The 26378-nt window shown below is 46.2% G+C and overlaps 1 protein-coding gene across 5 annotated transcripts in view; it reads left to right on the top strand.

The window, feature by feature from the left end:
• The window catches only part of dock1 (dedicator of cytokinesis 1), a 238902-nt gene that overhangs the window by 10143 nt on the left and 202381 nt on the right, over positions 1-26378 (top strand). For 3 of the 5 annotated variants that reach the window (XM_066693808.1, XM_066693809.1, XM_066693807.1), the window contains exons 2-18: positions 7194-7277; positions 7935-7975; positions 8294-8349; positions 8454-8550; positions 8878-9026; positions 10043-10178; positions 11228-11385; positions 11846-11927; positions 12652-12787; positions 13938-14010; positions 15903-16045; positions 18712-18837; positions 19363-19487; positions 21351-21449; positions 22009-22081; positions 24175-24278; positions 24716-24899. In XM_066693808.1, coding sequence (XP_066549905.1) covers positions 7194-7277; positions 7935-7975; positions 8294-8349; positions 8454-8550; positions 8878-9026; positions 10043-10178; positions 11228-11385; positions 11846-11927; positions 12652-12787; positions 13938-14010; positions 15903-16045; positions 18712-18837; positions 19363-19487; positions 21351-21449; positions 22009-22081; positions 24175-24278; positions 24716-24899 — 1866 coding nt within the window. The remainder of the gene's footprint in view (positions 1-7193; positions 7278-7934; positions 7976-8293; positions 8350-8453; positions 8551-8877; positions 9027-10042; positions 10179-11227; positions 11386-11845; positions 11928-12651; positions 12788-13937; positions 14011-15902; positions 16046-18711; positions 18838-19362; positions 19488-21350; positions 21450-22008; positions 22082-24174; positions 24279-24715; positions 24900-26378) is intronic. The other 2 variants (XM_066693810.1, XM_066693811.1) reach the window with 1 other exon arrangement.

Consider the following 26378-nt stretch of genomic DNA (forward strand, 5'->3'; position numbering starts at 1 on the left):
ATTAGGCCGCTTTCAGACAGGTTGACGTCTGCTGTACGCTTCAGTGTGTCTCCGTGCAGGACTTGCCAGCTTTGTCTTCTTCATTTCTTCCCCCCACCCCAGAGCGAACAACGCTGGCTTCTCCGGTTGCACTCGACGTTTTAAGCTGAATGTGACAGTAAAAGCTAATTAGTTACATTCATTGATCTCCCCTTAATTACAGCCCTCGCTGGTGGGGTCTGCACAGTGCGCATTAACTGGCTTCTCCGCAGCAGCAGGTGGAAAATGTATTTTTTTCTATCCCTTCCCCCCAATCCCTTGCTTCGGTATCGTTACCCTGCTTTGATTCTTTAAGTCCTCGGCTTTCCTGGGTTTTTCCAGGCTGGAAACCGCAAGTGGTTTCGTTTAATCGATGGTCGATATCTGCGTGTTTGTTGACAGGTGTTCGTAAAGACAAGGCCTTGCTTCTCTTAGCGGCCTTTGTGTTTGACTGCTGAGTGAACAAGTTACCCAGCGGCTTCACTGCGCCTCTCATTAGCGCTTGCCTTTTGGCTCATTTCTGGCGGTACGTCAGTTGTCATGTGGATTTGCTGTCCTCTTTTGTTTTTTAATATGCCAGTTATGAGCATATTCTTAACAAAATGAATTGAAACTCTTCCGTTGAGAGTATTATCTGAGCAGAGTTCTCGCCTGTCGTGCTTTTGAAATGTCTCCCAGCCTTTTTATGCTGCCTGGTCCCGGGGATGTAGATGTTGAATTAATGTGATAGAGCCGAGCTCACAGAACGGTCCTTCCCTTTGGGGGTTTCAGGTTCGGTGTCATTAGAGGAGCACAGCGCTCGGATTCGGCGGCACTTATCCTCTCGAGACTCCGGCCTGAGTGCGTCGGGGAGGCCCGTCTTTGTTTAAAACGAAGTGCCACAGATGGTGTTATAGAGATGTCTGACGTTTCTCTTTGTCCCTGTAATGTGCCAGTACGGTTCTCCTGTGGGGAGGCATAGTAGCGTGTCCGGTGTAGTCTGTCCCTGCAATTTTACACCGTCGCTGGCTTTCAGAGGACCGTACTTGTGTCGATGAACAGTTTGCACAAGGGCTGCTGTCCACAGTCTGGACGTGGGAGAGTTCCCTCTGCTCTCCTTCTGAAATGGCTTCCGCTGTGATACAGGACTTCTTAAGTGTCTTTCATTGTGAAACTGAGAAACCACCCTCACCCACCACATCATGTTCTAGTGTGACTTTTTAAGTGGTAGTAGCTTAGCATGTTACCGGGCTCAATCACATGCATGCCTTCCTGCCGCCACTACAACAGAACGCATTCCTTTATTAGCAAACCATGAAGGGGCTTCTCCTTCGAAACCTCTGTCCAGAGTCGAGGTGTTTGTATTTCTGCTCCTCTAAAGGAGACATAATTTCTCACTGTCACACTTACTGAGGAATATGTGTTTTAAGTGTTTTTATCTGGACAAAATAGGTGAATGTGCCGGGCTTTGTTAGAATGATAGATGCTGTGTTTCTGGGCTAGTTCTACATTAAAACCTGTGAAACGTTCATCTGAATCCTAAATGATAATTAATTTTGGTTAAGCAGTTAGAGAAACCGCTGTCTGTATCTAGCTCTGAAATCCTCCTCCGTGTCTCATTCCCTTGTCCTCCTGTCCCCACCACAATCTGTCTGTCTGATTGACAGCGCCTCCCATTCCTGTCCACAGTCTCGGGGGAAGTGAGTGGGAAGTGGAGAGACCTGCAGGTTCATCTTGTTATCCCGTGTTGTCATGCAGCAGTCATGCCTTGTCATGACCGAGAACAAACGCACACAGGAACAACGCTGGCAGAACAAACCCGCCCCTTGGGAGCGCTCAGATCATTCGCTTTTCGAAAGTTATTTTCTAAAACAGTCCACTATAATTTTGTACATGGATTTATTTAGGGTCATTTCAGGGCTCGGTCCTCTGGCTTCCAGGCATTTTTATTTTATGGTTTCAATAAAATTTGAAAGGGAATTCAAGATGCCCTCTCCTTCCCCCTCCCTCAGCACAAAACACAGCATCAGAGCAAGAACTGGCATGACTCGCCTCGCGGGATCTTGCTTATTTATATTGTGTATCTCCGTGATGGGATTGTTGTTTTTCCTTGAAGAAGAAGGCAATGATATCTTTAACTAGGCCAGGGCTGGCTCTTTACAGAGGCATTAAAGAGAGGAAAAGGGAAACTTCAAAGAGATCTTGTCATCTGTCTTCTGTGCTGCTGACAACGGAGGAGGAAGTGGATGCTGACTCAAAGACTTCTAGGATGCCCAGTAAAAAAAGGAGAATCTATATTTAGTCACAGTTGGGACAAACCCACTCATAAACTCACAGGCCGCTGTGTGAGTCATGGAGCGACAGACACACCCGTTGGGTCAGGCTGCGGCTGCTCTCAGGGGTGACTTTGTTAAATAGCAGTTTGAGGAGCATCTATAAAGCTGAAAGAGAGTTGATCTGGTAGCAGATGCTCAGATGAAGTGAGCTGAGATGATAGATTTGGTTCAAGGTTTCTCACCACGTATGTATTTATGTATCGGCTAACGGTCCAGCGCATAGTTTAGGTTGGAATGCAGGGCGATGTGGCAGAGATCTGTGCTGTGAAGCTTCCCAAATCCCGCAGGGTTGCAGTGTGATTCGTTGAACTTTTTGGGCCCTGAGAGTGACAGTCTGTCCCTGCCCTGAATGGACACTTGCCTGGTTTTGCGACGCTCCCGTTTCTCCCCCGCCTGAGTAACTGTCGAAATCAATATTTTTTATTTCTTTCATGTGTCTTCAGACCCCGCTTCAGTCTCCCCAGAGAGGATAAAAGACATTGCGCTCTTCCAGGCGGCCGTCATAACATCCTCTGGTTTTAAACCGGGAAATATCCCGTTTACTTCACTGGTCCTCATCCATTTTCCGGGTGTTTTTGATTAAATCGCATACAAAAACCCTGCTGATGAGTTTCTAAACTTTGGTACCTGGCTTCAGCTGCCCGGATGTGCAGTGGGTGAGTTAGCCCTTACTGCCTCCGATGGCAATTAGTGGGAATTGCAGCTAATGATGCTTAAAGCCTTTTACAGTCCGGGGCAGATGGAGAGGCAGAAGACGGTCAAAGGGCATTGCTTAAGTAATATTACTGTATCATAGAGATGACTGATCTCTGAAAAGCTGTTTTACATTCATACAATTCTCCGAGGACTCCTGGCTTTGTGTGTGTGTGCGCGCGTGTTAAATCCGCCGGGTGAAAATGAAATACTCCGCACCCTGATTGACAATTACGCTCACTTATGGGACAGCGGCTCATTGAAATAAGTCGTCTTGAGACAGGAATCTGAGCTTTTATTGAATTATTCAGTATTTCTTGAAATAATCCATTTGCCGGAGAGCGGGGCGCAGATTTACTCTGAGCGCTATGATCTGCCGCACAATGCGAGCGAGCGAACGCCGGCCCACTGGGACTCGGAGACACTGGAGTCTGGTGTAATATCCATGGCGTTAAGATTCCTCTGGGACTAACGAGCTTTAGACTATAATTTTATAGGCTTTTTTTTGCATGTCTTGGTGTATTTCTATTCTTTTATGAGCTTTTAATTACACTGTACAACATGAGGATTAACAGAAGCTATTGGGGAACTTCGTTTAGACTGACAATCAGTGAGTCTGGTGTGTGTTCTCACGCTGACGCCAGGGGCTGAGGGGTCGAAATCGGGATGGGTATCTGCGACACGACCCCTCGAAGGAATTGCAGGGTTCTGGGCCAGTGGGACGAGACCTAACAGTATTGTAATTTGGGCGGCTTTGATGTGTTCATTGCCACGTGGTTGGAGCAGCAGCTCTTGCTTTGTGTGGATTGAGTTTTACAATCCAATGAGCCGCCAGGGGCTTTGCTTCTCCGTGGGTCAGAGCTGCCCACGTTCAGGACTAAACTATTAAAGAAGTGTGAAGCTTTGTGCTCTGAGTCACCATGAAACATCAAGTCAACGCGTGGGAGAGTCTGTGGGGTTATGAATGGCTTTGTTCAAAAACAAGTAAAAACAACAACAACAGTCACGAAGGGTGAACAGACGGTATTTTGCGTACACATGCTTTCTGGGGATGGTTTCTAATGGTCTCCTGTCTTTGCTCTCACTGCACCACATCGCATATGTAGCGCAGGCTCGACAATCCGCACCAGCTCTTGTTTTCTACATAATTAAGGAACAGATTACAAAAACCACCCCTTCCCCGCCTCATCACCGCTTTGCAGATCTGCGCTCCTGGCAGTAACCCTCGGGGCCTCCATTAGAGGCCCGGATAATTAGCTGTACCTAAGTTGTCTTGTCAGTCCGAGACTTGAAGGTTACGTAAACATTACACGGGATATGACAATCGCTCTAATCACATTCCCGCCTCATATTCTCTTAATGAACGCGATTAATTATTAAAAAAAGATGCTCGTAAAAGAGTGCGTTGAAAGAACCTCCAATTAGCATCGTTCCCTGATCGCGAGGGAAGTGGAGATGCGCTCGAGCCTTCCAGCGCCTCCTGTCATTGTTGTTGTGATCGTTATTAAAACATCGATATTATTATTATTATTATTATTATTATTATTTTTATTACTGCGTGTCCGACTCTCCGCCATGTCCCCCGGTGTTTGTTATAGAGGAAAGCGTATTTCTCTTTGCTGTCAGCTCCTTTGCACCCAGTCTATTACTCTTAAAACCATTACTTTGAGCCATTGTGGTAACCTTCCTGCATGCTTACTTTTAAACTGCACTTCTCTGCACACTATTCATGTATTTATTCTTGGCGCAGTTTTTTTTCTTCGTTTAAGACGTGTTAAGCGTATATGTGGAAGTGGAATAATTAAGATTTTCTCATTCAATTCTATGTGTCGGCACTAGAAGCATTTACAGAATGGCAGAGGTTAAAATGTTCTTCTCTTTTTTTGCTATTTGATTATTTAAGTTATTTCAAGTCCAGGGATGCAAGGCTAGGTCTTGGCCGAGGATTTTCCCCCCCAGTGACCTGGAATTGGTTGAGAATCGAAATGGCCCAGATTGAACTGCACTCCCGTTATCCTGTACGCTGGACCGTGCGGCGGATTGTCTGTGGTGTGTGTTGTTCTGGCGTGTCAGATGTCACGTGTTCTAACACTGTTAACGTGTTCAGTGTGAAGTTATTAATTTTCTGTAGTTTATTATCCCCATTGATGGACCAGTGTCCTCCTTTATGTGTGGTTGGGTTTAGAACCTAGTTAGAATTATTTTCCTAGACTGCAGTAACAATAACAATGATCATAATGATAATGTTATCAATACCCTGAATACACCAGCAGAACGGCGTGCTTTGATTGTCTGCTGAAAAGTTACAGATTGTTATGTAACAATGGACTGTCACTCAAGAGGGGTCCCTGGGGTTTCCTGATAACCTCGTCCGTTTCCTCCCCTGCTAGTCCGAAATGTTTATAAAGATAATCAATTACTGTGTTTTGGCAGCTCTTATTAAATCATGACTCCACGTGTCCTCTGATGTCGGGTGTAAAGAGGACCATTCCTGCAGTGGGCCTAGTATAAATTAGCGATCTTTTGAACCGACAAGAGATGACGGAGAATTTTCCTTCCCTTAGTTGCCAGAGGTTGGCTGTCACTTCATTTTTGAATAATTTAAGGAGAACCCTCTGGTTAGATGGGTGAAATGGAAAATGCACGGATTGGGTGGGGGGTATGAATGTGTGTCTCTGTGCGTGTATGTATAATTACATCTGTTATATAATTTACGACCTGAAGGCTGTGAACGGGGCATTTTAATGGGACTATTGTGCATGTACAGCACTTACGCAGCACTAGGGATTTCTGCTCCCCTTGAGGTACGTTTGTGTGGTTTGTGTTCCTGTTTGTCAGTGTATGACTACTTCATAGCATCTGCCTCGTAAATCTTCTCGGATGTCTCCTCTGTGATGGTGTTCAGTGCCACCTGCTACGAGCGCCGCGTGGCTGCGTCGGCCTGCTGCGTCGAGGTGGTGAAGCGATTGCTGGTTCTAACGTGGTGTGGTTCTCCTACTGGAAGTGACCTCTGATTGTCTGGCTAGCTTGACCTTCACGCGCCTGAGTGTTGTCAGCGCTGCGGCTGCAGGAAATGGATGTTGTGTTGTGACAAACTCGGAGTGATGTCATCATCTTTTTTGGGAGAAGAAGAAAATTATGTTTCACGACCTTAGATATCATTTAAGTTATTGTGAGCAACACCACCCCAGTCCCCATTCAAACAATGTGGGGAAACAGTAAAAAAAACTTCAGGGTATATTGTCAAAAGTGTAGAGTTGAGAACAAGGGCAGTGATGTTCAGACTGTACAATGCACTAGTTAGAGCTCATCTGGATACTGTGGACAGTTCTGGGCTCCACACTTCAAGAAAGATATCGCTGCTCTAGAGGCAGTTCAGAGGAGAGCAACCAGACTTATTCCAGGTCTGAAGGGAATGTCCTACTGAGAGACTGAGGACCTGAACCTTTTCACCCTGGAACAGAGGAGACTACGTGGGGACTTGATCCAAGTCTTCAAAATCATGAAGGGCATCGACCACATCAAACCAGAGGAGCTTTTCCAGATCAGCAGGGACACACGCACCCGGGACACAAATGGAAATTGGGCTTCAAGGCATTCGAGACAGAAAACAGGAGACACTTCTTCACACAGAGAGGCGTCACAATCTGAACAAACTCCCCAGCGATGTGGCTGAAGAGACAATTTGGGAACATTCAAAAACAGACTGGATAGGACCCTTGATCACTTAGTTATTAATGGACACCAAATAAGCACGATGGGGGAATGGCCTCCTCTCGATTGGACACTGTCTTATGTTCTTATTCACCTCCAGAGTGACTCACGCAGTATTTTCTCAAAATGGCCACTTTGCTAAAGACAAAATGACACTTCCCTGCCGGTGTAATCCTGTGCTGACACTGAGCCGTAGCTAATCAGTGCTCTTTCGCAGGTACAAATAAGGCTTCCTCTCGCTCGGATTATTTGTGTGGTCTGTGTCTGATACAAATGAGTTTGACTTATGCAAATAGGGGTGCCGCGATAATGGCACAATAATTAGCTCCTGGGATTAAAGCTGGGGGTTTGAGAGAAACCCAGACCCCGGAGGAAGGGAGCCCACCGCAGCCAGGGGAGTTTATTGCCTTTTCCCTTGTGTCTAATATCACCTTTATTGCTTTCCCCCCCCAGCCATCTATAATTATGACGCCAGAGGGGACGAGGAGCTGTCTTTACAAATTGGGGACACAGTACATATATTGGAGACGCATGAAGGTGAGTAGATGTCAGCTCCGCCGCCGAACTGATGGAGGACTTGATCAACTGCAACATTTATGCCGTAATGAGAATATTGCAATTTTTTTTTTATATATTCCAAGGTATCATTTTTTTCCCCCCGTCTGAATGTGTCTGAGAGATTTGCAATGATGAGAAATGTGTGATTTCAACTCAGCTACAGATTTCTCAATAATAAAGTATCGCCGGGATCGCCTCGCCCTGGCAGTGTATGTAGACGCACGTTCGTATTAAACATTTTGCCTTTGAAGCAAACTGCCCATGTCCTTAGAGTCACAATAAGTGTCTTCATCCTTCAGTAATTGTGTTGCTATATTACTTGAAACTCGATGCGCCCTCTCATCAAATCAGATCCATATTTTAAAGCAACATATAAACATGACAGTTTTCCAACTAAAGAGAGGTTTAAGATGGGGCTGTTTTACTGCATTCGTCCCCTTTGTGACATTTTAAACTTCAGATGATAATAAGGACATCTGAAAATGTGGGTTAAAGGACCCTTTCTTTATGAGTATTTGTGTATTAGAGGCATGTGCGGACAATGGACTATTTAATGAACAGAGATGCACGAGTGTAGCTTGGCTTTTTCATCTTGGTATCGGATTGACACGATGGTTCATCCCTCTCTTCTGCCAGGCTGGTACCGAGGCTGTAGGTCGAGGCGAAAATCCAAGAAGGTGAGTGGAATCGCTGCCTCCAGGAAACCATGACAGCAAAAAGCTGACTTAAGTAGCCGAAAAGACAATTTCATGTATTAATCATAGCTACCCTTTAGCTAGAGAGATGTTTTTTTGTTTTTCTTTTACCTCTTTGCGATTTATGTAACACAACCCCTTGATGTCCACCGGCACTAAGCGAGGGAAAGCAAATACATTAATATATTTTTGCCAAGCTTTTACAAATTAAAACCGCAGACCAATCCTGCCTCATGTCTGTGTGGAGAATTGTATAGTGCCTCGGATCTCGATGTAATCGTTTCTCCGTTTCCCCCGTAGGGCATATTCCCGGCCTGCTACATCCACCTTAAAGAAGCCACCGTCGAAGGCGATGGGTTAGTGTTCGAAATACTTTGTGTAACGGATTGTGTTGTTGATTTCTGTGTGCATCTATAAAAACTTGTATTCGTCTTTTGTTTTTAATGGTGAATCTTTTTAGGCAAAAGGAAACCGTTATCCCCAATGAGCAGCCTCTGGTCCAGGAAGTGACCACAACACTGAGGGAATGGGCGTCCATCTGGAAGGAGCTCTATGTGGTCAGTATCGAAATGTGAAACGGCCTGACTCATTCGCACACGTTTATCTCATCTGATAAGAAGAATAGTGTCTGATCGCCCTTTGTCACTTCCAAGGCCTATAAACAATCCCGATATCTTTGTTTACCGTAATTTTATCCAGCGTAATATACAGATGTTATTTTTTATTTCTTCCCTTGCTAGAATATTGTGTGGGTGTTTGTTAGACTGTGGAAGTCTTTGGATAGAGACTGAATAATAATAACCGAGACATGAATGAGTCAAAGTGCTCGGACTTCCAGAGTACGCGTCTTTCATTTAATGATGTCCGTGCTTTCTTTTCCACAGGGAGACAAACGGGAGATGTTCAACACTGTCCGGGACATGATCTACGACCTCATCGAGTGGCGGTCTCAGATCCTGTCCGGGACGCTCCCGCAGGACGAGCTGACGGAACTCAAACAAAGGGTCACCTCCAAAATAGACTACGGCAACAAGTAAGAGGCTCTGCAGCTCGTTAATATTCAGCTAGATGCATCGCCTAGATGCTCCGATGTGTGGTTTCACGGGCGGTTCCCAAATGGCAGCCGGAGAGACTCTCCCCGGAGCTGAATAAAGACCCAGCGTTTCAGTTGTTGTTGTTGTGTGTGGCAGCTAGTGCCCTCGGTTGGAGTTTGTGTGTTAGATGCTGACGGATGTGTTGATCTTGTATAGAAATAGCCAGATTTATTTATAGCTGTCCTGAGAATGGAAATCAGGTGGGAATGTGGTCAGATCACGTAGCGACAACAAAACCTTTTCGGCAAACGGAAAAATAAAAACCAGAACTGCCAACGGAGGAGAAAAATGTTGCTTAAACGTCTCTGCAGAGGCAAAACAAAAAGGCAGAACCTCTAACGCTATCGAGGGAGCACACAAAACAACAACAAGGCACCGTTTGACCCCTCTAATTCTGAGGTTTGGGGAAGCTGCTATCTGTCCTGTTACCTGCACACTAGGGTCTGTGTCTCCCCTTCGTCTGGAGCGGTTCTCTTTCCGCCCACGCCAGCCAGCCGCCCACACAGACCCTGCCACTGCGGCGTCTTCCCCCGGCCTGCCTGCCTGCGGCTCCTCACAGCGCTGTCATCGGAGACCTGTTTATTGCCTTCAGTTTAGCCTTAAACATCGCCTCAGTTAAACGTGACTGTCATTACAACCTGTTCTTTCATTTTAATCAGCCCTCCCCTCGTTTTTTTAATATATATACATTTGAAAGTATTTATGTATCATGAGACTTTGCATGGCTCGCTATTTAACACAGAGCTGTGGTCTCCTCACACGTTGGGACATTTTTAACTTTATAAGCCAAAAGTATGAATCGGGTACGATTGTTTTCTTTTTAAGTATTGTCTGAGGCCAGTGAAGCGTTTCTACAAGGGGAACCTGTGTATTAACCCTGTGTCACGCGTTTCTGAGATTGTGTCATGGTCTCGTCTTTGTGTGTTACTTTTCAATGCTTGTGTTCCTCATCCAGGTACTTGGATCTGGACCTGGTGGTGAGAGACAAAGACGGGAACATCCTGGACCCGGATCAGAGCAGTACCATCAGTCTGTTCAGGGCCCACGAGGCGGCGTCCAAACAGATCGAGCAGCGCATCCAGGAAGAAAAGGTACTTTCCGCAGAGTTAGTGCCTATGAGGGTCTCCCCACTGTAGCCCCCCCATGTCCAGCTGGTAGTTTTGGGGGCTGTGCTACTGTGTGTGGGAGGCAGAGACTTTTCCAGGAACGTGGGGAGCTATAGGTAAATCGTGAGCGAAGATCGGAGGTAGGGAAACGAGATGTTAGTGGCCCACTAAATCAGCTGGCGTCAACGGGGAATCACCGCCGCGCTTAACAGGATTACGGGGTCCACGACGTCTGTAATGTGTTCATACATGAACAGTGGCTCCACAAGCCCGGTGTCGCAGGAGTGAGTGTACTGGCCCTGTTATCCTGTCTCAATGCGCTCCGCAGGCCTGTCGGCCCTCGGGCAGCGCAATATCCATCTGGGCCTGCACAAACAGTCGGCTAAAATGAATTACATCGGATTTGTGTGGAGACGCACACTGGAGGAGTGGAAACGAGATTAAGTGTCCACTGCTGGGGAGCAGATTTGTATTTTGCTTTCCTCCGCCTCCACTCTTAACAATACAGATGATAGTCAATCTCAATAATAATAATAATAGTTTTTTTATTTGCAAAGCTGCCAGATTTAAGTGCTAAATGTTGTGTTTGATCAATGAGCATCATCTGTGAAGTGCTTGTTGACAAGGTGATATATTCACACACTGGTCGTGTTAAAGAAGATGGGCCGTGATGGCAGATTGTGCAGAACCTCTCTGTGCCCGGCTAGCCTGGTCCGAGAGGTCAAGCCGTTTCATCTCCACACTGAAAGCCGACCTCCGCTGCTCTGCACTGGCAACGAATTTCCTCTAGAAGGACAATAACCTATTATTAAGTTCACTTCCTTCTCATGTAGGACTTCTTTCCAGAGATGTGTACAGCAGGGATTGTTGTGACATTGCGGTGGTGTAGGCCGAGCACTGCCTGGTGGACACTGAGGGACGGGCAGGAAACTGTGTCTGACCCTGCCATTGGAATCTAGATGGTCTTCTTGGCCGATGGTGTGTTGAAAGGCAACCTTATTTTCTTTTCCTTGTTTTCCTTTTCCCCAACCCAGTCCCAGAAGCAAAACATCGATCTGACCAGACAAGCCAAGTTTGCCTCCACGCCCTCCTTCGCCCTGTTCGTCACCCTGAAGAACGTGGTGTGCAAGATCGGCGAGGACGCAGAGGTGCTCATGTCCCTCTACGACCCCGTGGACCTGAAGTTCATCAGGTACATCTCGGGCCCCTTTGCTTGACGGCACGCAGGTCTACGGACTTCCTTGCTGATCAAAGCAGCCGCTAATGGTTTGGGAACTGTTTCTGTGATCTGTTCCGCCGACTGCTTGAAAAATGCACGCCGGGCAGGAGTTTCGTTTTTCTTGAGTTCCTCCGCACAGCTGCAGTAATAACTGGTTTCGTGGATGGCTTACAAAGATAAAGTATTATCTATAGTGCATGGACTCTCAGATTTTTCTAGGAGGAACAAAGTGCTTTTTCACGTCCTTGAGATAAACAAGAGCATGGAACGAAGACAACATATCAACGTGTTGTATCTAATCTCCCACAAACTATTGGGATATTCTGGGTAATTATCCGGCTGCCTGTAATAAGGTATCTGTCGGCTGGAGGAATATCCAGCTCTTCTATGTATTTTATATTATTGATATTAATTTTGAAGCCTTTTCTTCCAGTGAAAACTACCTGGTGCGATGGTCAAGTTCTGGACTGGCGAAAGATATCGACCAACTCCACAACCTGCGCTCCGTCTTCACCGTGAGTGACTCTGCTTTTATTGATATGCTCTGTGTTCGTTTTTCTATCGTCAGACGCGGTTCTCGTCTCGGGAGGCCCGGTTATTTGCATGCTGGCAGAGAAGTTAAAGGCGGGGTGATTTCCCCGTGTCTGTTAAGATGAGCCGTTCGGTTCTGGAGACATAGCGCTCAAATTAAGCCCCAGGGCTGTTTACTAAAGGTCATCCCTCACTAATGGCTGCTAAGAGGCCGGTGTGAGAGGCGGGTTACAGGATTGTTAGCACGAGCGAGCGAGGCCCCGCCGGGACTCTCGTGGAGAAGCGAACCGCTGGTGGAAATTAAAGCTGGAGTTTTTAACATTGTTTACGTAAATTGTAGCAAATCATTACAAAAGTTTGGCTTTGTCCGGGAAGGCTCAATCAGGCCTGTCAATCAGTCCACCTCCGGCAGGTACAGCGCCTAATAGGCAGCTCATGCTTGACAACACACTGAAATTAAACATTTTATTCCAAGGTGATGTCTGAGTTTGCCCATTAAATCCGAAGGTAAGCAAGCCTCCAGCCAATTACTTGGGAATGTGCGCTGCTTCCCCAAACTGTTCTGGGGACCGTTACAGGAGCGTGCCGTAATTGCCGGAGAATGCATGTGGTTCTGCTTTTAACGTGTTAATGTGCAATCAGATGTGTTTATGTATGTATGTATGTATTGTGTGTGTTTAAATCATGCTTTGTCTTCATCTTCTGCAGGATCTTGGAAGCAAGGATTTGAAGCGAGAGAAGATCAGTTTTGTGTGTCAGATCGTGCGGGTGGGACGCATGGAGCTGCGGGACAACAACACCAAGAAACTGACCACCGGGCTGCGCAGGCCCTTCGGCGTGGCAGGTAACTCGCTCCCCACGGCCTCCGTCCCCCAGTGGGCAGAGAAGCAATACGTGAGGCGTGGCGTTATCGTTTGTTCACAGCCTGATGATCTTCACTGTGAGGTTAAAACCTCCTCAGGGGAAACAGCTGCTGATTTTAATATAATTTAAATTGCTGTGTGAGGGTCTGGTTATTCGTAGGCCTCAACATTTACGCTGTTGTCACAATAGAGGAGTCTCCTCCAGGGACTACTCCTTTCAATCCCAAAAGACGGGAGAATATATGAATTCAGGAGAGAGGAATACGTTTATCTGACAGGGAAAGTCGAAGAGGAGGAGGAAGAGTCCGCACACTTTTGGAAAGTCAAGGGCCAGTCCTTCACTTATTTACTGACTTTAGTCGTCTTGTTTCCTTGTATAAAATGTGAAAATGTGTCCAAAATCACAGTGCTTTCATCAGGGATTTCTTAATTCTTTATAGTCAATAGATTTTGTTTGTCTTTGTCTTTTTCACATATCTGCAACATTAAAGCCCCCCGATCTCGACTTTGCTCCGTTTTAGGACGGTGTGACCATCAAAGCGTTTCTGAATGAAGATAACTTTCCTTTTCATGTGAGGAGAAAATAAATAAATAAATAACTCTTATCAGCTTCCTGTGCTTGATTGTTCCTGTAGATAATTGCAGTTCACTTCTGGGATAGAAGTACCTGGCAGAGTAAGGATGGATATTTACAAACTCCTCTTTCCTCGGGCCTGATTAATCCCCTGATATGTAAAGCGCACCTTTTTGAGATTGCGGCAGATAGAGAGACATCTAACCGTAGGATGAGACGGGACAGAGTGCAGTCGTCAGTACGCACATCAAAAGCGTATTTGAAGTCAGCGTTCATCCGCCACAAAGACGTCCGTTTGTGTCAGGCCTGGAAACCGAAGTGTTTGCTCCTTCACCTTGAATATTGGAGTCCTGTGTGGATGTTGGTTTTGACGCACAAGGCGTTCGAGATGCGTTACTAGATTAGTGTCCTGTTGAGGGTGGATGGGATGGGCTGTTTTGTGTGGCAACTGGAGAACCCTGTGTGAATCCATCGCCGACCAGGGAAACGGGCTTTGTTGTGGGTTTGTTGTGGTCAAACCCGCCACCTTGCATTAACCTCCATTTCCTTTGCTCTAGTCATGGACGTCACTGACATTATAACCGGCAAAGTGGATGACGAAGACAAGCAGCACTTCATCCCATTCCAGCCGTAAGTATTTGTAAATTAGTAGCGTAACCGAACGTGTCAGCTGCTGTGGGGGACGGGAATAACTGAACACCGTAAAAGACAATACAGATATTAGTCTTGCAATGTCTTTCCTGATATAGATGATGGCTGCACAGGTTTGTGGAGATCTAGTGGATAAAGCATAGGGGTTAAGACTTGGGATGTACAGTTTTTAATCGGTTGGTATCCTGTTCTTTCGGCCCAAAATCCGCAGTTGCCCAAAACCACAAGAACTGAATGCAAATGTTCAGGACTCATTTTGCCTGGCGATCTCTCCTCTACATTTTTTTTTTTTTTCCAAACGAGGTGCAGACGCTATGCGAATAATTGAAACCGGTCCCCAAAGACTGCTAAACTCCCAGGTTCCTCCCGCAGAAGTGAAAGATTAAGAGGCGGGTACCGGTTGGAATTTAAGAAGAAGAGAAATAAGCTAATTAAGGGTTTTGTTTTGCCTTTCTTCTGTAGAACAAATACCTCCTCGCTGCTCGACGCGGCCGAGTAAAGCGATCAATTCAGAGAGTGTTCTGCGGAGCCCCTCTCGCATTTTTCTGAGACGGTATAATTGCTGCTTCCGTCTCTCGCACACAAATGTCAACCTGCATATAAGCTTGGCAAGGTGAAGGGTGTTGCCGCTTTAAGAAGGGAAGTCTCCAATAATAACATAATTGATGGAATCCTCTGTGTTCCTGGCATGCTAATGATTTGTTTTTAGATGGAATTGCCTCTCGGATCCAGAGTGCAGGCCCCTCATATCTGTACTAATTGACCATCTCTGAAAAGTTGCCAGGAGCCCCGTGTTCCCGGCAGTCAGATTTTAAAGATTGATACGCCGCCGTACGCCGCACACGCTCGGCCTGTTTGTCATGCAGGCAGAGGGAGAGGCTGTAATTAGATTAGTTTTTTTTCCAGGCGATATCGTTAATGTCTCATAATTCAGCCCTCTGCTTATTTATGTCGAGTCCGTAATGGAATTAAATGCCTGGAGATTATTAAGTATGAAATTATCCCAGACTTTTAACTTTAATTCATTGAAAATAATGTGTTTTTGTTTCGGCTTCTTCCAAAACATGAACTTATTATTTTCGTTTTGAAGGTAATCGTGAGATTTCAGAAAATTATTATATTATCATCATCGTCGCAGAATGAGTATACGATACACCTTTTCCATACAGGATGTTCATGTCATGACATTTTTTCAGTTTTTGTGTAGTTTGTTCTGTAGTGTTACTGTGAAATGTTTAACAAGTCCCTCAATGGTATTCAACTGATTTTTAATGTAATACTATACATCTGCTCAGTTATCCACTATATCTCAGTATCTGTTTGCGCTCATGTGAGCCTCACCTTAGAGCAAACTCCAATACAGTTGCCATGGCTGCTTACAGTTTCAGAGGCTTTCTGTTTCTGTTGTCGGCTTCACACAGTTTATTTGTGTAACAGAAATGACGAGTTTCCTGTTTTGTGGGGCAAGGTCCTTTCTCAAGCAGCCATCGTGGCCTTGTGTCTCTGGCTGTTAATCCTGGGGCGGTGGGGTGCTTGTATGATGTTTTGGGGGCTGATAGTAAACTGTTTCTTCAGGTGTTGCTTTTGAACTGCGAGAGAGAGAGAGAGAGAGAGAGAGCGGTGTCACAGTTTCCTAAATAACGATATTCCTGTGTGTCTCTCTTGTTACCTGTCCCGTCTCTGTCCCCCACTGTCGGCTAACAACGGCTTTCCGTGTCATGGTTTTTCGTATCAATGTTTGGTGACCCTCTCCTCCTCCTCCACACCCCACCCATCCTCTCCTCCCTCCTGTCCCCCTCACTGTGACCTCCTGGTCCTCTGTGCCCCCTCTCTGTCCTCCCGTGGTGTTGCCCGTCGCGGTCAAACTCCAGGCTAGCGTTGGATGACGCCATTCGCCACAAGCAGCTCAACATCTCCTCACGTTTTTCACCCAGGGTGGCGGGGGAGAACGACTTCCTGCAGACCGTCATCAACAAGGTGATCGCCGCCAAGGAGGTCAATCACAAGGGCCAAGGTGAGCCGTTTCGCTCGGTGCTCGGTTTGAAAATGGAGGAAACTGGAATAGCTAATTGAAGGAATTTAGGTTATTGGTCAATTAAGCAATTAAATCATTCAATTAAGGGAATTCTGGTCATTGGGTGCTGAAAAGTTCATTTTCTTTATACCAAATCTATACATAACTTCACAAATCACCTGCTTAATTGATCACATTGAAATGGTTCCAGGTGTTAAGAAATTGATAATTAAAGCTTACCTATAAAACCTGTTGCATTGGGGCCGTCGATTGTTGGGTTTGGGCAGCACTGCTTTAGTTTAGTTTGCTGTTTGATGATTTTAGACATAGCTGAAAGGAAACCAACAACCGAGAGACTTTTTTTTTTGTGGCAGAAGGCTATATTTTAAAACAAAACTGGCAAATAACTTAATTGCTCTCATTTCAGCTTTCAAAACCTTGTTCTGTTTCTTGGCTTTAAATGCTGACCTGCAAGCTTTGTTAGTAGCCGTTTCTGATCCAAACAAACACAAAGCCGCTCTAATGGGCCTGATTCAGCTGAAATGCCGGGAGAAGAGGGATGTTGAAACAGCTGAGCTATTGATCGCGGAACAGGAGTCGACTTGGTCCATGGATTATACCCGAAGCGAAATTAGAATTCGGTTTTCTTGTTTTGATGAATGAAAGTGTGTGTTTGCGTGTTTACTCCCCTAAATGCATAACTGAATACAGAATTGTATAATCCCAGTTCTTGGCAGAGAATCACCACTCAGACAGTAATACAACATTTGTATTGTTGTGCATTTCATTTAAAGTGCGCAGCGTAATTAAGAAATAGCCTCTGAAATGCCTCTTCTCAGCATCCTGGAAAGTATCCTTAGGTACTTACTTAGGAGTTGTTTGAAATAATCCTTTCATTTCTACATGTCCTGAGGACGAAGCTGGCAGCAGTGCGTTGCAGACGTTTTTCAGTTTTTTAAAGACGTGAATCTGAAGTGTTTTTTTTTTTTTATAATGATCTCAGGAAATGGTCTCTCAAGGTCACATGCCTTCTGCTTTGATTTTGCTCTGATTTTAATTCGCGGCGGTTTCCGTTCAGTCTGCTAATTTGACCGACCAGGATCTTTTCCATGGCCCTCAGAAAGCACTGTGATCGGAGCTGGACGCTGAGACCGAGCCAAGTCTGAGTTCAGTGTTTTACACCCCGCCGTCCTCCGCTCGTGATTTCGGTTCCTCAAGGCCTCATTAAAGTAAAGGTCAGCCCGGCACAGCCAGCAGACACAAGGTTCCTTAATTGTAAAGATGAATTAAGGGACCTCGAAGAGAAATTCCCTTATTGATCTTTGGAGTCCGGAATATTTCTAAGTTGAGCTTGATTTTTAAATGATTTTCCTTTATTTATTCGTCCTTTATCGATTAGATTTGATTGTAACTGTCGCCACACTTACCGTTTTAACGTCTTGCGTTTCGGTGAATAAGCGTCAGCTCATGTCTGTGTTGCTGCATTGCAGATGAGCTGTAAATCTGCCTTTTGAAATCTCCAGCTCCGCTAGAGTGATGATCTTTTGCCCCTCTCCTGTTATTGCCTGATGGGAGGCAGAAGAAGTGGAGAAATAAAGCCGCGCGCCGTGTCGAAGCCGAGAGCCGAGTACTGGCCAGCACAGAACGGCAGAGTGCTAAAATCCAATCTGCGGGATCGTTTAGGCATTGATATTAAAAAGAGCTGTACTTAGGGTGTGTGTATATGAGAGGTAGTTATTGTGAACTCTCGGATTATACTGCCACACATCCGGACTATAAATCTTGCAGCCTTTTCATTTTGCAAACTGTCTCTGTGTGTAGGGACGGTGGTTTACACCGGAGCGCAGGCTTCCCGGCCCTGTTAATTACACTGTAGATCCAGCACAGCTTCAGGTGCACGTCGGCCTGCCGAGACATGACGGATGCGCACATTGGATACGGGGAAATAAATAACGTCAGCCTTACAGGCGGCCTGGAGTACTAAAGTTTATTACGTTTGCGGTAAATTCTCAAATTATTTGACACGGTTAAGTGGAACTCTCCTCTCCTCATTGCCGGACGGAGAGCAGTGTGTGTGTGTTTGTGTGTAAATGTATACATCGTCTTGTGAGTTCTGAAATGAAATCTGCAGCCAGTTTAGAGCATCAGAGCTGGAAACACTTTTAATAGCACATCACTCTTTTTTTTCTCTCCTCTCCTGCACAGATCCCTTCTAAGGCAATTCTTAATGTTGCTCATTTCTGTTTGCTGTAGCGGACTGTGTTTTTTCACTCTCAGAAATCATTAATATGGCTTCTCATCCTTTCTGCTTGGTTTACTTTCATTCTCACTTGTTTTTTTATATCCCTAAGATGATCAGTTGTTTTTTGTGCTTTGAACATTTAGAGCTGTGGAGGGTTTACAACATTAGCTTGTTAAGGCAACCCTGGTTATCTGAGAGAGAGAATACTGCCCAAAGGTGGTGGGAGGGGTGTGTCCTTACCAGGGGTCCTCAGGGAACACATTTGGTATAGAGTATATAGAGTCACCGGTTGGGGCTCCGTCAGGGCCACAGATGGAGGTGGTTTTAGCTACAGGGTCAGACAGCCCTTCAAATGATACCAGGAATGGGAAACAGTGCAAAATGGCACCTGCGAATGACTGGCGGTGCGTCCTTGTCTCCGCAGGTCTCTGGGTGACGCTCAAGCTGCTTCCCGGGGACGTGCATCAGATCCGCAAAGACTTCCCTCACCTGGTCGACCGCTCCACCGCCGTGGCGCGCAAGATGGGATTCCCTGAGATTATAATGCCTGGTAGGTTTGTGACCGGCTTAACGGTGTCATTAAGGGCATCGAGGAAAGATGGGAACTGGAGCCACCAACCAGAACAACAAGGAAGCCCACCTGATCAAGGGGTGGCATTAGGAGCCTCCGCCAGATCTGAACCTCAGGGCTCCGTGTGAGACTTGCGAAGTATCCCGAGTCAGCAAATCACTTTAATTGCCTTGACCTTTCTTCCCCCCTTCATAATAAGGCTTCTTGACCCACAATGACTCATTTCCTTTGTCTTGTGTAAAACCCTGACAGAGTCTTTTATAGAGATGCTTTAGGTGGATTGTTTTTTCACTCCTTAGCTGTGGTGTATCCAGGAGAATCCCTCTTCCAGTGGGACGAAGTTTATTATCCTTTATTCCAAGGTGCTTAACTGTGTCGTTTCATTAACCGATTACAAGAGTCGTACAGGATGCTTTTCAAGATTGCTGCGTCTGTGACACTGGGGTGATTGAGTGCCCACGAAGGATAACCCCATCACATGATTTCCCCTCCTCTCCCCGCAAGGCGATGTTCGCAACGACATCTATGTGACCCTCGTCCAGGGAGAGTTCGACAAAGGGAGCAAGACCACCCCGAAAAACGTGGAGGTGACCATGTCTGTGTACGATGAAGATGGAAAGAGACTCGAGGTAAGTTCCGCCCTCCCATCTCCCTTTTTCACCATAAGTTTCCTGTGAAGCTGTATAGTTCCCGAGAGTGCCGAGGTTCAATCCGCGCGGCCCTCAGACTCGGCGTGGTTCTCGGAGCCCGAGGCGGCGGCTCCGGTCTCCCTGCTCCTCCGATACCCGACACGCGCGGTCAGGGCTCTGAACTCTTAATAACCACAGACGGTGGATGATGTGTTCTAGAACTCCCACGCATTTACATCTATCTATCTGTTGTCAGCTGTAATAATGTATGTGCTGTGTGTGTGCGTGACTATATTATATGGCTGTAAACATGAGAGGCAGGTGGAGGAGATGCACATAAATTGCGCTCTCACCCTTTTCACAGTGGTCTCTCAATTCTCACTTCTGTCTTCGGCCTACTCGATTCGAGTTAACTACTTCTCCAATCCGTCGGATAATCACGGCCCTCACTTTCAATCAGCACCACGTGCATCTCTTTCCCCGCGTCCGTGTTATAATGCACTACCCTGACCTCAGGAATGATAAATCCCTGTTCTGGGGTCGTGACCTCTCTCTCTCCGCTCCCTGATTGCTTGTTCTTAGGACAAGCTTCTAATGTGATATCGCTTCATTATCTCCTCGATGAGAAAAACACCCCTGGTACTGAGATATGCAGGAAATGCTGGCGGACTCGGATATCTCAATTCGGTGGCATATCAGGAAAACCACCGCTGGTTAGCGAATGCTCTTCGCCAGCTGTGAGTGTGAGTCACAGCCGGAGATATTAGAGGGGAAAATAGTGATTATGTGTCAACATCGAGATGAAAGGGCTATTACTGTTTTTTTTTTTTTTTTTGTTTTTTATTTGTTTTGAATTTGCCTTCTTCCACTCGACAGATATAGCACATCATATCTTTACCCACAGCCCCCTTCTGACATTAATGCCCTTTGATATCTTTCCCAGTTTCTGGTAATCGGGTTTGGGAAGTTCATAAAAGGCTCAGGTCTGTTTTCCGGGCTCAGATGAGATTGCCAAGGACAATCTCGACCTGCTGGGGTTCATTAGATTCATACACATCCGTCACGCTTTGGTTCGGGTGCCGGCCTAGTGCTTTCACTCCATAACGTTTGACGGCGGAGGGAGGGAGGGAGGAGAGGAGAGGAAGCAGAGCTCTCCTGTCAATGTGGCGCACGGACCCTGTTTTGAACGTCACCTGCTCCCACCCTTGCGAGGGACGACACCCCACCGTCATCGGCCGGCTCAGCGAAGGTTCGGGAGGCAGGAGGAGAATATGTGGGCTTGTCATCTTTCATAATCGCGAGATGTCAGAAGCCATTAGCGTGGAACTCGGCCAGTTTCCTGAAACCGGATGAGTCACGAGGCGAGGGGACGGATCGGTCTACTTGATTGAGAATAATTCATACACGGTGCTCCTGCAGCAGGCGTCACTCACTTACACCGGGGCCCTGACCTGCTACAGGGCCGGGGACGGGAAAACTAATTGGTTGTTTGGGCAGCGTACCAGATGGGGCCTATCTGACAAGTGTCACCGAACCGTAATGTGTACAGATCAGATCAAAGCGGAGGAAAAGTGCAACAAGATTTGTCTCTCGCTGCAGTTTGTTTCTCGTCCTTGGTGGGGTCTGTGAAACCACCCCCCTTCTCTCAGCTGTTCCTCTTGAACCTCCGACGATTAAACGATAAAACGTACACGTCCTATCGTCCATTGTATCTTTTGGTATTCGGTTATATTATTTTTTTTAAATGCTAACAATCAACAACAAAAACAGTTCCGCTTCCAAAGCTCTGAGTCCACTCTGTCAAATCATGTCACATAACTTCCACAGCTTCTAATTAAACCCATTTTCCCTCCCTGTGTCCAGAGCGTGATCTTTCCCGGCGCCGGGGACGAGGGGATCTCGGAGTACAAGTCTGTGATTTACTACCAAGTCAAGCAGCCCCGCTGGTTTGAAACTGTAAAGGTTAGTCTTTCCCCATGTGTGTTTTTTTCACTGCACTGCCTTCTCTCACGATGCTGCAACTCTTACACAGCAACTTCCACACAACTACGACACAGTCACAAAAGCACCCAGTTTGGATTTTACTGGTGACGAGACCCACGGCGGGTGTGAGTTCACACACACACACACACACACACACGACTACGCACGCACACAAACACAAACGCACACAAAGAAAGGAAAAGGGAAGCAGCCAGTTCTCCACGTCTTTCACAATTCGAAAGATGAGCAGAATTGTCCGTCTTAATAAACATGATAAAATGATGTAACGGGAGCTGTGAATCCCGATGAGGCGCATTAATATTTGAAATGCAATTATTCCTTTTTTATTTAATTTATAGGTTTATAGTGATGTTCACTTTCCAGGGCAAAGATTGGCTTTTGTGTATTTTTGTTCTTCAAAAAAGGGATTTGAAATCTATGATAGGTGAATATATTAAATGCCGAGTGAAATAAAGTGTTAAGATTGGTTGTTTTTTAGACTTTGGGATTTTTAAACAAATTTTCTTCGTTATTTCAGGTCGCGATTCCAATCGAAGACGTGAACCGCAGCCACTTGCGTTTTACTTTCAGGCACAGATCATCCCAGGATTGTAAGTATTTAAATACAATAAAATAAAAATGTCTGATGCATAATAGTTTACATCCAATCGAAGTATATTTACTTCATAGCGATAAATAACTAATGAGGCGCAAAGTTCAACCTTTTGTCGCAGGGGGTGAAACGGCGCCGTCATTTCGTTCCCCTATAAAGCAGATCTATCGCTGGTTGGGCTCAGCTTGTTCTCACAGCCTTGAGAAGTTATTGAACATGGAATTAATGATTTGTGCCAGGGGAATTAGTCTTGCTGCTGCGCGTAGTAAGTACATTTGTTTTGCACCGGGAATCTTGTCCTGGCAGACACCGGTCCATCTGCCGGCCACATGGCGGAGCATGGCGGCCAACAGGACCGCGGCCCCCGAATGAAAAACAATGTTAACATGGAAAGTGGCTCCGGATGATGTGTTGATTGAACACACGGCGGCTTTTATGACCGATCTCCCGTCCGCGCCATCGGCCCATTCCTCTGTATTTGCTGTTGTTTACTAATGTCTGCCGGCTGAATTTATTTCTTGTTCCCACTGTGGATTCTGCGGGGTTATTTGTTTTTAATGGTCCGCGTTTCCGGCGCTGTTATTAATGTACCTGATGCGTTTCTCGCCATGCTAGAGCTGTTTTTTTTTTTTTCAAGTTTACTCCACTGAAGTAATGTTCAAAGCCGCTCTATGTCGAAGTCCCCCGACTGGGCATATCTGAGGACGTGCAGTAATGGGTTTTTAAAGCTTCTGGAAGCTGAGCTGCTGGTCTTACATTTGATACCACCAATGGCTCGTGAGATGACGATGTTATTGTCATTATTATCAACTTTACAATGATAATCCTTGTTTTATCTTGGCTGTAATTTACTGAACTAAAAACAAACAAAGAACTGCAGAATATTAATCCGTAAGAAAGTTTAAGAACTGATTTCCATCTCTCGATGTTGGGAGAGTGAATGAGTAATGGCGTGTGACAGGGCTGGAAGCAGACTGGAGTTTAGAGTTGGCACCGTGCGGGACGTGGATTCGAGCGCCATATTGAGCAGCCGTTGTTGTGGAGCGTCCTGGCATCTTCCTCTGGGCCGGATCTGTTCAGGAAGTCACAGGATGTTTTCCCCCTCGAATGCTTTCACGAGTTGGCCAGTTGGCTTTCAGTTGGCTAGACACAGCCGGCGACGGACGGCAAATTAATGGAGGATTGAAGCATTTGGAACAGTCCAGTGCCCCTCAACGAGTCACATTCTCCTCCGAGATCTGAACACCTCCATCCCCAGCGCCCTCATGTTTGAATAATGTAGCTCCCCTGTCCCCAGAGCAGGCCGTCCTTCCAGATCGGCTGACAGTTTGCCACCACATGCTGTCCATCGCAGCGCGGTGTCTCGCTGCCAGTTTCATGGTTTTGACAATTAAATATTTCAAATTTTAGGGCTGTGCATCTTTTTCTTTCTCTCAGTGTCTGTGTCCTTACAGTGCACACTCTGAGAGTAGCTATGCCTAGATCTGTTTTGGTGACAACGCGCCCCCCCAACCCCCAATGTTAACAATATTAACAAATTAATTACAAATAAAATGGGAAGGTGATCCCGCAGTTCGGCAGCTCTGGGGGGGTGGTGGGTGGGGAGAAGCCGGTCGACTGAAACATTCAAGGTACAACCGCTGTTCTGTGTCATTGGATGCAATAATGGGATCGGACACCAAAATCTGCAGCAAGTCGGCGTCGCCTGAAAGAGTAATTCCGCGGCTGCACGAGGAGAGGTGTGTAACACCAGAGAGGACAACGATATGTGCAGCACATACTAAAGCTGCCACAGTCCGAGGAGGAAGTGTGACTGTTTTACCTGTGCCAGTTCAGTTTTGTTCATATGTATAGTGAGTCTGTTATGTATGCAGACCCTGTGTTAATGAAGTTGATCTAAGCTTCCGTGTCTGGATGTTTAAAACTGCCTTTCGAGGCGCGGTGTAAGTGCAGGCTGTGGCCTTCTCTGCTCCCTCAACACCAGGCCTCCACAGCGACTCGCGGGGAAGCGATCTTATGCCCGGCGACGCAGCAGGCGACGTATCTAGACGGCCTCGCCTCCTGATGCTTGCCTTTTCCTTCCCTCCGCAGCCAAAGACAAGTCAGAGAAGATCTTTGCTCTGTCGTTCGTGAAGCTGATGCGCTACGACGGCACGACGCTGAGAGACGGGGAGCACGATCTCATTGTGTACAAGGTAACGTCTGCGGCGCGGGTTTGTCGTGCTGCTACACAGAAGTGAAATTCCCAACCTTGGCAACATCAGCCTTGTTTATTTATAAATGTGCTCATTTGTATTAATGCTGTAACTAAAATTAAGCTTCCTGATTCATGTTTTCTATTTGCTACATCCCTTTACAATGACCCCCACCCGCCCAAACATATAAATAAATATAAGAAGTCCTGTTTGTTTCTTTACATTATTGTCAGCAATGCATGTTCAATTTAAATGAAATTCTGGGGGAAATAACAGGAACGCAAAGCATGATGGGATAGTTTTCACATCGGTATTAGTCCCTCTATCTGAGAGAGACGTGTTGTACAATGCTGTATGTTGTGACCTGCATCAGCTCCCTATGTAACCCTCAACGGTGTGTCTCCTTTTTGTTTTCATGGCCATAAAACCCACCACAGGCAGAAGCCAAGAAACTGGAAGACTCTTCGATCTATCTAAACCTCCCGGCCACCAAGGTGGAGCTGGAGGAGAAGAGCTACTCGCTGACGGGGAAGGGTCTGCAGAACCTGGGCAGCTGCACCATCAGCAAGGACTCCTTCCAGATTTCCACGCTGGTCTGCTCCACCAAGCTCACGCAGAACGGTGAGTCCTCCACCCTCCTGTCTTCCGATATCGGTTGATCTTGGACACATCTGGGCCGGTGAAGTTTCACCCCTGGCTTTCTTTCCTCCGATAGAGAGAGCTGCGCTTATTGGGCCCAGAGAAACCCATTTGCAGCCATCAGGCTTTCAGATAAAGAAGTCTGACTGACCCGTGTGCCTGTCTTGTTTGGAGAGCTGCTTTGTAGACGGAGATCCCTTTTCAAGCCATAAAACCTTTTTATTTTCTTTAATAGAAAGGGAGAAAGCTTATGTCTGCAGGCAGATAAAGTCTCATACCAGCAAAACACTTTTCTTCTGCAAATCAAGGCTTCCTGTCAGGAGTGGCACGGACGTCTTCAGATCCAATGAGAAGCTGAAGCGCACCGTAACGAGCTCTGCTTGTTTGTTCACTGCATCGTAAGCAGAAGGCACATTTGCTTCCTGTCCCATTAATTCTCGTTACTGGCTGTATTCCCGTCTCTGCCGAGGGACTAAAAGAAGTCCTCTGTCTTCGCCAGCGTCTTCATACATATTTCCCTCACATTAAGATTAAGATTAACTGTGCCACCCAGGGACAGCCGTGACGGATTGCCTGTGTGGAAACGATCATGTGGATTCTGCTCGTCCTCTCCGGAAACTGTTTTGTTTATGGAAATTATTTTTATTGCGTTCCCGACCCCCTTTTTTTTTTTTTTTTTTTTTTTGTTATTTCTTAAAATCTACCCTCCTCTTCCCAGCCTGCAGGCGCGTGTTTCTTTTCTGGGCTGTGGTGATGGTGCACGCTGACGGGAGACTTGTTTTTAAGAGCGGAAGAATAAAAACCTCACCTGCGAAGGTTAGATGGTAATAAAACGGATACTCCAGTGAGCACGGAGGAGCGCTGGCGGTTGTGTGCATTGCCGCTGTGTCAGCCAGCTCTGCAGTCACGGCTCTCTCCTGTAAGACCCCAGGAGGATCTGAGATTAGCTCGGTCGCAGGTTTATACTTTTCGGGATCAGGATTAATGCCCGTTTTCCACACCTATCTCCATTGTCACCTGGCTTTCTCCTTTGCTTCCCTACCTGATACCTGTTATCTGAAGGTCACAGAAACCTCAAATTAATCTTGCTTATTAGTGTAATTGCAGTCCGAGTCGTTGACAATGGCGGTGTTAGCTTAGTAGTGGAACTGTATTTTATATTTATGTCAACAGGTATTTTTTTCAATTGGAGAGAGGCACGTCGGTTCCCAATGAGAAGACACCGTTAATGTCAGCTTTCGTATTCTGTTAGGAGCTTAACGTTGCTGGTTTCTTGGCTATTTCTCCATTTTATATTTCATTCCTTTTCATTCTTTTGCTCTATGTATGATACACAGCCTAGCATAAGTCTTCTGGTAATGAGGTCACTGTGGATTTCTAACGGGGGTGCCGAGTGCATTAATGTGTGTCCGGCTATTGTATGCAAACGAGCCTAGTCTAAAGAACAATTACTTATTTTAA

Source organism: Amia ocellicauda, chromosome 20, assembly GCF_036373705.1.
Source record: "Amia ocellicauda isolate fAmiCal2 chromosome 20, fAmiCal2.hap1, whole genome shotgun sequence".
Taxonomy (NCBI): domain Eukaryota; kingdom Metazoa; phylum Chordata; class Actinopteri; order Amiiformes; family Amiidae; genus Amia; species Amia ocellicauda.